Genomic DNA, 11,111 nt, shown 5'->3' on the forward strand with positions numbered 1-11,111 from the left:
TTCTTCTCAAACTCTTCAAAAAATAGAGTAAAAAGAGTTTCAAAATTCATTCTATGAGGCCAGCATTACCCAGATACCAACCAAAATAAAAGATTACAAAAATAAAGAGACACGGTGTTGAGTATCCTTTAAGAATACAGATGCAAAAATTCTCTAGAAACAGTTGCTCAATATTTGCAAATCAATCAATGTGACATCATTCAACAAAAGAAAGATTTTTTTTTAAATTACCATTTCCACTGATGCAGAAAAAGATTTCACCAAGTATAACATCCACTCATAATTTTTTTTAAAAGTAATTTAGTGGGAACATACCTCAACAAAATAAAAGTCATATATCAAAATTGATAGCTAATTTAATACTTAATAGCAAAGAACTGAGAGCTTTTCCCCTGAGATCTGGAACAAGGCAAAGTCACTCTCATCACTTTTATTCAGCAAAGTAGTGGAAATCCCAGCCACAGCAATCTGAAAACAAAAAGAAATAAAAGGCATCCAAATTGGTAAAGAAGAAGGGAAATTTTCACTATTTGTAGATGACATGATACCATATACAGACAACTCTAAAGATTCCACCAAAAACCTACTAGATTTGCTAAATAAACTCAGTAAGGTCACAGTATACAAAATCAATATGCAGAAATCTGTTGCATTTCTACAAACTGTTAATAAGGTAACAGAAAGAAATTAGGAAGACAATTTCATTTACAATGGCACCAAAAATAACAAAATACCTAAGAATAAACTTAACCAAAGAGGTTGACATATCATTTAGTCTATGAGCTTCAGAGGCTGCATCATTGAAAGAGAACTATATCAATATCTCACACAATACTCTTGAAATGGAGTGAGGGTAGATATATACAATATAAGAAAAATATTTTATAATGTGAAAAAGGCTACTTATAAACTGTCCTCTATTTCACAGATAAGAGTTTATAGCTGATGGTGAAATTTTAGATTATATTGGTTAAGATTTCCAGTTTATTAATAACAAAAGATTTTAAAAAGACATGAGGAGAGACACAGAACAGTGCAACATAGATACCTATTACCTTTTGTGGTTGTTTTTCGGTCTCTTAATTGCATTCTTCTTCAAAGCTCCAGAAGGAATTTCTGCAATAGCAAAGTTCATCAACTCCCATGATGGGCATAATAAAACCAGGATAGACTCGCTTTCCTGTTTATCTTTATGCAGTTAACCATGGCCACACTCCATTACTCATATGGATAAGGGTTGCAGCATCATCTGATGCTGAGCTCAATCATATAGAAAGAACTGCAAAAGCAAAAAGGTAATTATTGTTTTTGACTTGTTCTCCTTCTGATGCATACTATTAATTCTTGAACATATTTTCTCAACTTTTCCCCATCATCTATTTTTATGTAGAAAAGCAAATGCGGTTTTTAAATTCAAGTATAATTAATGTACAGTGTTTATTAGTTTCCATTGTACAATATATTGATTCAACAATTTATACATTTCTCAGTGCTCATCAGGATAAGTGTACTCTTAATTGCTCTTTTTTGATTGAATATTTAATATAACAATAATTTACTGCAACATGTTAAGAAACAGGCTTTTATTTCCATTATGTAGGGACAAAAGACTACACATTCCTTTTATAATATTGGATGATGTTTTTGTTTTCTTGAAGCTGAAATTTTACAGAATAACTAAGACTGACTCTTCTTTGAGTGGGGATTATTTCTGGGAGTTAAAAACTGAAACAAATGTCTCAATCATATTTATTTTCTTAGATGAAACTAACAGTGAGGGGTTATTCCGAATTGTAGACTGTGGAGGGAAGATAGTATTTTAGAGAGCTAAGACAGCATTATAGGCTGTGAGCCCCAATATCTGAGTTGAGACACAAATCCTCCCTGAGATAAATTATGTTGCACTAGGCAGATGCCCTAAGAATCTGAATTATTTAATTTGTAAAAGGAGAAAATAAGGTGAGGAAGTACCTCAGTGACTCTTGGGGAAGATAAAACATCGTAAAGCAAGAGAACAATTTCTGGATAAAGATTTGATGCTATTCTGTTACCACTATTAATAATTCTCCCAAATTAAATAGTGCACTGTTCTGTTTATATTAAACTAAAGAAATTGGATTCAGAAACGTAGGAATAAACATGGAGGCCAATTACCTTACATGGTACAGACGGCATTCTATTGTCTGTCTGGTGTGCCAGGTGGGCTCTTCAGAGTGACTTGATCACAGTCACTATCATTTACCAAATTGCAATAAAGATTTATTTCACTTTGACCACAAATATTGACTCAGAAATCAGGTATATTTTGGGTCACCTAAGTGGTTCAGTAAGTTAAGTTTCCAACTTCGGCTCAGGTCATGATTTCACTGTTTGTGAGTTTGAGCCCCACTTTGGGCTCTGTGCTGACCTCAAAGCCTGAAGCCTGCTTCAGATTCTGTGTCTCCTTCTCCCTCTGCCTGTCCCCCTCTCACGCTCTGTTTGTCTGTCTCTCTCTCAAAAATAAATAAATATTTTAAAATATTTTAAAAAAAAGAAAGCGGGTATATTTTGCTCCTATTGGGCTGTTTTTAATTTTACAGTTTCATCTGCCATTAGGTGTGGTTTTGGCAGATTATATTTTTAAATCTAATGTGTACCAGATTTTCTGGATATTTATTTAAGGTGTAAAATAATTTCCACTGTTGTCTACTGCTTTAGCACCCCAAAACTAGGAACTGTTAATAAGTTGAATATTGTAATTAGTCTTTGGAATCATAAGAGTATAGAATGCTTTGAAAGTTGGAGATTATTCCTGAAACTTTCCTGTACCATAACCACTTCTCAACTTTTTCTGGAGAGAAGAAACAATATTCTTTTTTTGTTGTTGTTGGTGGTGAGTACTTTGAAAATTTAACGTTTAACATGTCAGAAATTGAAAAGCTGCAAATGTTTATATTCATAAGAGAATATGGAAAATAATTTCTTAGTGATTCTATTAAGAAAGGAAAGATATATTTTACTACTATTGTTCTTTCTTATTTTGAGCTATTTTAAAATTCTACTTTAAATCACACACACACTCACACTAACACACACCCACACACACACATACACACACACAATAGTTTTGCCTGAATAGATGGACTGTGACCTCCTTCAGTGTAACCAATTTAAATTTTCTCTTATTTGTCTTTAGCATTTAACAAAGATGTAGGGTTGAGTAGCCAGATATAAGAGGGGAAAGGAATTAGAGTTAGAAACAACTCAGTGTTGTTCAGTTTTTCTCCATGCATCTCAGCTTCCATGAAAAAATATGTTGCTATAGACAATAAGGTAGATAATGCTTATGGAAACAACTAAAGCCTAGTCTTGTAAATGGAAATGATCTCCTACATGCCAGAGCTTTCCTCCTTAAATTTAAAATAAATAGTAGGAACTTTAAATAAATGAAGCTGGATGAGTATATACTAGACAAAATTAAGGTAGGACTCCCCATAAAGATCTGTTGAACCAAAGTTAAAATAAGAAATACATATATGTAGTCTGGGACTATAAAAATTACCAAACCCCAATTCTTATGTGTATGAATAGATACTAAAATTAAGCAAACTAAAGAAATTCATCTTATATTATTAAACAAAAAATGATAACAACCATCTCTTACATAACCATCTACACAATAATTATTGAAGATCTTAACTCTTTAACAATATATGGACTCATTAATCTGTAACTAGTAATGTCTAAGCACTTTTACTATTTTAATCTGGAATATACTTAAGATTTAACCTTATTATCCTCTTTTATGTAAAGTGGACAAAAGAATTGTAGGTAGAAGATAATCTGGACCTACAGTTATAGTCCAGACTCAAAGTGTTAGCTCCTAAATTGATGTCCCTATCATATCTTAGGGGTTGGCCATTGGTGAGGACTGTTCCTGTGGATGCATGGCTTACTCCACAGAACATCAGAGATCACATTCTGCCTGATTGTTCAGGCAAAGGGTATTCAAACTTTTGTTATGAGTATTCTCCAAATTATGTTTCAGTTATTTTCTAAATCTTGCTTATATGGAATGTATCTCTCAGAGTTTTTAAGATCCAGTTGGATACTTAAACCAGAGAAGTTGATTCCATTTTAACTTCTATAACAAAAAAAAGTCTAGAAATAAGGGGTTTTATTCTTTAGGACAGTGATTCCCTTTTTGTATTTTTGTAGGGCAGTGATTCTGCAAATTCCCATACTCATTGATAAACAACACTATGATCAGGAAATTTCAAAATACTGAACTTAAGGAGGAAAAAACACAAAAATTAAAGAAAAACACAATGTCATGGACTATATTTCTTATGCTTTGCCTTTATTCCTGTGACTTATTTATTCCATAACTAGAGGCCAGTATCTCCCATTCTTCTTCACCCATTTTGTCATTGGTCCATCAGTTTCTTCTCTGGCAACCATCAGTTACTCCTCTGTATTTATAGGTCTGACTCTGCTTTTTTAAATTTTTTTTATGTTTATTCATTTTTGAAAGACAAAGAGAGACAGAGCACAAGCAGGGGTGGGATGGAGAGAGAGGGGGACACAGGATCTGAAGCAAGCTCCAGGCTCTGAGCTGTTAGCACAGAGCCCAATGTAGGGCTCGAACTCATGAACCACGAGATCATGACCTGAGCAGAAGTCAGATGCTCAACCCACTGAGCCACCCAGGCGCCCCCCCCCTTTTTTGTTGTTTATTAATTTGTATTTTTCCATTCTACATATGGGATTGAAATCATGTGGTATTTGTCTTTCACAACCAGATTTATTTCACTTAACATAGTACCATCTAAGCCCATCATGTTGTCAAAAAGGTCACAAACTTAAGGATTTTATAACTGCATAATATTCCATTGTGTGTGTGTGTTCTGTGCATATACACATACACACAATCATTCCTAAATTATGCACCCATATATTGACAGACACTCAAGTGTCCATGTCAAGATATGTAAATACATATCTTGGCTGTTGTAAATAATGCTGCCATAAGCATAAGGGTGTATATATAAATTTATAATGCGATATTGCTCATGAAAAATAATGAAATCTTGCCATTTGCAGCGACATGTTTGGAGCTATAGAGTATTATGTTAAGCAAAAGATGTCAGTCAGAGAAAGGCAAATACCATATGATTTCACCCATATGTGGATTTAAGAATGAAAACAAATGAGCAAAGGGAAAACAAGAGAGAGAGGCAAACCAAGAAACAGGCTCTTACTACTGAGAACAAACTGATGGTTACCAGAGGGGAGGTTGGTGGGGGATGGGTTAAATAAGTGATGGGGATTAAGGAGTGCACTTGTTGTATGGAAGTATTTAATCACTATATTGTGCACCTGGGACTAATATTACACTATATGTTAACTAAGTGGAATTGAAAGAAAAACATGAAAAAATAAATGTCATATAAAGATTTGAAAAAAATAATAAACCTAGAGGTGCATATATCTTTTTGATTTGTGTTTTTGTTATCTTTGGGGAACAAATATTTTTGATTCACATTTGTGAATTCTTAGAATTCGATTAAATTTGTTCAATTACAGGTAATTTTTAATCCTAATATACACTAGCCCTTGGAAAGTCCCCTTATTACTATACTGGGTTGCCATATGTAAACATAAACACACACACACACACAAGCTCACTAAAAATTTATTTCAGGCGATCATATTCCATTAGTGATCTATTAACTCCATAGTTTTCCTTGGTGATCCGGGTGAAATCCAATGGAGAACAACACTTGGGTGAACAACCATACTGGACGATCAGATTTTGACCTAGTGGGACTCTTCAGTCAATCCAAGCACCCAGCTCTCCTTTGTGTGGTCATTTTAGTGGATTTCCTGATGGCTTTGTCTGGAAACATCATCCTGATCCTTCTGATATACTTTGATGCTCACCTTCATAATCCCATGTACTTTTTTATCACCCAGTTGTCTCTCATGGATGTGATGTACATTTCTGTCACTGTGCCCAAGATGCTCATGGACCAGGTCATGGGTGTGAATAAGATCTCAGCCCCCGAATGTGGGATGCAGATGTTTCTCTATTTGACACTAGGAGGTTCAGAATTTTTCCTTCTAGCAGCTATGGCCTATGACCGCTATGTGGCTATCTGCCATCCACTCCGTTATCCTATCCTCATGAACAATAGGGTGTGTCTCCTTCTGGTGTCTTCTTCCTGGTTTCTGGGATCTGTGGATGGATTTATGATAACCCCCATCACCATGACCTTCCCCTTCTGCAGATCTCGGGAGATCTATCATTTCTTCTGTGAAGTTCCTGCTGTAATGAAACTTTCCTGCTCAGACACTTCCCTCTATGAGACATTCATGTACCTCTGTTGTGTCATCTCACTCCTCTTCCCTGTGACAGTCATTTCAAGCTCCTATTCTTTCATCCTCTTCACCATCCACAGGATGAAGTCAGCAGAGGGGCGGAAGAAGGCCTTTGCCACTTGTTCTTCCCACATGACCGTGGTCATCCTCTTCTATGGGGCTGCTGTCTACACCTACATGCTCCCCAACACCTACCACACCCCTGAGAAGGACATGATTGTATCTGTCTTTTACACTATACTCACTCCTGTTCTAAACCCTTTAATTTATAGTCTTAGGAATAAGGATGTTACAAGGGCTCTAAAAAAAATGTTCAATGTTAAGTCTGTCTCTCAGGAAAGTATAAAATAGGAAATATTTGTACTAATGTTTTTTTTTTCTTCACTGTACAAATTAAAAGTAGGATCCAATGCCAATGTTTTCCCTTAGATTCTCATACCATGATGTGTCATTACCTGTTCATCCTTTTTGGAGGCATTGTTTCCCTATAATGGAATGCTCTTAATTTTTACACTTCTGCACTCAAATATTTGTACAATTGTATTGTATTCATGCTATATTTTTCTGTAGTTCATAGCTGCACTGTGATTCTGTGGGAAAATATGCATATTCTTTGGAAATACATAATTAAATATTTAGAAACAAAGATCATAATGTGTGCAACTGATGAGGGAGAAAGGGAGAGAGATGTAGAGAGAGAGATGATAAAGCAAACGGGGTATAAAGTTAATAAGTGAATCTAGGCAAAGGGTGTATTAATTGTTTATTGTACTATTATTAATATTTATACGAATTTACTATTACCATTATCCGTACTAATTTTCTGTAAATTTGAAATTGTTTAAGAATAAAACATAAGATATCAGACTTTTGTCTATTTTAAAAAGTTGTCTTTACTGCATGTTGGTCGTGTAAATAACAAATCTTAGAAATCACGCTCATGTTATCATGGCTGATCTTTACTACAAGAATTCAGTTGTTGGGATGAATTTAATTAGGGCAAATTTATTCTTAAGGTCCCAAACCTGAAGATATCTACTGGTGAGTACCTCTCTAAAATCATTAGCACATTGTGGTAGAAGGTACTGTGGGAAAAATATTAACCCCAAGAAGGAGGACTTAGGGAAGCTTTCCAGCATAGGGTGGTTGGTACTGCCACTGAGATCTGGAGTATGTAACTTATCATACAAACAAGTAAAGTCCATCTAACATCCAATCCTTCACTTAGTCAAAAAACATGGTTTATTCTATATTAAAACGAAAATAATAACTAACAGCTAAGTGAATTTCACATGTACATAACAAATGTCTACTGTCTCAAGGGAATTTTATCCATAGGTGTAATTTTTGCAAATAGTTGTAATAAACTACACAAACTGGTTTGAGACACATGTGGAAAAGTTACAACTCATAAGGACACACGATTTCTACCTATGACATATGAGTTCAACCAAACAAAGAGTCTGAAAAGAGACCCTAGACTCAGTGTTGAATGGTGACTAGATGCCACCTTCATGAGTATAGGAGGCTGGGACACGGGATCTTCCTCAAAGACATGATGCCACGTAAAAGGATCACTATGAACAAAGTTCAAGTGGTCGATCAAGAAGGAGAGGAATGCTCCAATGGCACCTCCTTTCTGGCTCACTTTATAGCTTCAATTCTTCTCCTTTTTCGACCCAGGTATTTACAAATGATAATAAAATGATGACACATGGATTTAAGAAGAGTGAAATTAGTGGGAATCAATTGGAGAAGAGCAACACTGGAGGTATGGAGACAAGTTGTGTGAGGACAATAAGATGAATAGTGTTGATGTAAGTGTAATGGACCATTCCAATTGGAATTATGGGCTTTGGGGTGTAAGCAGGGTCTTGTAAAATCTGTTCCATAAAACCAGACACTTGGTTGCATGTGTACCAGTTTTCAATTAGCTGTGACAACTTGTGAAATATCAAGTGGTTTCAAAAGTAGAGATTCCCTTGGGGTTCCTGGGTGGCTCAGTCGGTTAAGCGTCTGACTTCCGCCAGGTCATGATCTCGCCTGTGAGTTCAAGCCCCGTGTTGGGCTCTGTGCTGACTGCTCAGAGCCTGGAGCCTGTTTCAGATTCTGTGTCTCCCTCTCTCTCTGACCTTCCCCTGTTCATGCTCTGTATCTCTCTGTCTCAAAAATAAATAAATGTTAAAAAAATTTAAAAAAAAGTAGAGATTCCCTTTTTCTCTTGATACTCTCAGTTCCTTCATGACTGTAAAATAGGTATCTTGCAGTATTTGGGGAAATGAAGCTAGAAAATTTTTTTGCAATATTTTTGTTGCAAACGAAATACATAAAATATGCACACCATTTAATTCCAAAATAACTGAGTAGTATATATGCCCCTTCCTTCAATTTGAACTGTAACACACACATTTAAAATTTAAAATACTGTAAACATGAGAAACAAAATTTAGTCAAACAAAACAAAATGTGTTATTGAATATTTTTTTCAAAAATAGACTTTACTCTATCTCAAACAAAAAATAATGAGAGTAAAATATTTTAGAATGATGAATTCTTTCCTAAATAAAGTGTTCAAAATACAATTTTTCATAGTTTATACTGATGATTTACAAGAACTGTGGAGTTAGAAAATATACCTAATATTCAGAGTTACTAGACATAGAGGAAATTTGCTGCTTCAATTTTTTTGTATCTAAAATGTAAGCAACAAGTGGAAAGAGTTTCTTGAACTCATCTGCACTTGCTTACAGCCCTACATAAGTAGCAGTGCACTGAAGTAGTTTAAAATGTGCAACATGATTCCACCAGCATCTTGCCAGATAAATAATTTTTAACCCATGAAAACAAGCCCTCAGTGTTCCTGCACTTTCCAAAAGACATGAAATACAATGATTTAAATTATTACCAAATTTAGTAGTAAACCATGGATTAGGTGGAGAAGCTTGCATTGTTTTTCACAAATATTCTGCTTTTTATTTTTTTATGGCAAATTGCATTTATTTGTTTGTTGTCGATCTTACACTGTGTGCCAGCCACTGTTCCAATGATGTTACATATATTAACTTATTTAAACCTTTTAAACTTCTTGAAGCAGATATATTTTGTTGTGGTGGTGATGGTGGTTAAATTTGTTTAACTGTGATAAGAACATCTATCATGAGATAAACCTTTCAACAATATTTTTAAGTGTACACTATAGTATTATTGACTATAAGGAAGGTGTTTTTATTATCTCCCTTTTACAGAGAAGGAAACTAAGGCACCAACAGGTTAAATATTTTGTTTGAGGCCATTAGGTAGTAATGTCCAAACCAATATTTGCTAATAAGCATGAACTCAGAGATAGTTGAGTAACTGGGCATTTCCACGGTGAAAAATGGTGTATTTCAGTTATAGTGACTTCCATCATCTTTGCTCTAGACTGAAAACTTGGTGGTATTAAGTTCTAGAGAAAATCATTTTCTTAGAATTCAATTTATTCATGGATACTGTACATTTTCTGAGAGAATATAGAAGATGTCACACATTGTTTTCAAATTATTTCTCAAATGTGAATAATTATACTTTAATTACGGTATGATTTTATAATGCTATAAACATAAATGCCACAAAGTTGCAATATAAAGGACAAAACAAGGCATTATTATAAAATCACAACCACAGAAGTCTTTTTTCCCATAGTTTTAGAAGGATTAGATATTCCCTCTATATAGATGTTAGCCTCCCAGTAAGTTCCGGTTGCTTGGTATAACAAGTTATTGCTAGATTATAGATTTCAAATTTGAGTTGTGAAAATATGTATACCACACATGCGCATATTAGAGATAATGATAAATATCAGTTAACATCTTAAGAAAAGCTCTGAATTGTCCAGCTAATAATTAATTTCACTGGTTAAACATTAAAGAACATCAACCCTAGGCTTCGAGCAGAAGATATCTGGTTAAAAGTGGTTCCCTAGATTGACTACAAGGCGTAAAATTCAGGCTGACTTATAAAATGGTAACTAGTTTCATTTGTGAATGGTAAATAATACTCTATAAGCAACACAGAATGTTATATGAGTAATTAACTTGCATGCATTTCTATGTATATATGTACATATTTATACAAGCATATGTATGTTGACCTTGTATGTGCATATTTGTCTAGCTTTTTCATTTATTGAGGTTTACTGTGTACCAGGCACTGGGCTAAATACTTTATAGATTTTTTTTTTTTTACTTTTTGTCAACTAATATTTTAAAAACTTATTTTAGTATATATAACATACAATGTTACATTAGTTTTTCACGTACAACGTGGTGCTTTGACAAGTTTATATGCTATGCTCTTTTCACTGCAACTGTAGCTGCCATTTGTCACCATACAATACTATTTAAATATAATTGACTATAGTCCTTATGCTGTGCCTTTTATTCCTATGACTTATTCATTACATAACTGGAAGACAGTATCTCCTACTCTCTTTCACCCATTTTGTCTATTACTCCACCTGTTTCACCTCTGGCAACCATCAGTTTGTTCTTTGCATTCATAGGTCTGATTCTGCTTTTTGTTTATTCAAGTGTATTTTGAGATTCCAAATATGACTGAAATAATATGGTAGCTATTTTAGTCAAATTTATTTTCACTTAGGCTAATGTCTTTCTGACTCATCTAAGTAATTGCAAATGGCAAAATGTCCTTACATTTTAAGGCTGAATGATATTCCATTATATACCACATTCCATATTTTGCCACATTTTTTA

At 34.3% G+C, this 11,111-nt stretch overlaps 1 protein-coding gene across 1 annotated transcript; it reads left to right on the forward strand.

Annotated features, from left to right (window-relative positions):
* Nucleotides 1-5,748: 5,748 nt before the first annotated feature.
* LOC102951902 (olfactory receptor 2T29-like) lies at nt 5,749-6,711 on the forward strand. Its single transcript, XM_007092937.1, has one exon. It carries the CDS (start codon nt 5,749-5,751, stop codon nt 6,709-6,711), a length of 963 nt encoding a protein of 320 aa, XP_007092999.1.
* Nucleotides 6,712-11,111: the final 4,400 nt, after the last annotated feature.

Source organism: Panthera tigris, chromosome A1, assembly GCF_018350195.1.
Source record: "Panthera tigris isolate Pti1 chromosome A1, P.tigris_Pti1_mat1.1, whole genome shotgun sequence".
Classification (NCBI taxonomy): Eukaryota; Metazoa; Chordata; class Mammalia; order Carnivora; family Felidae; genus Panthera; species Panthera tigris.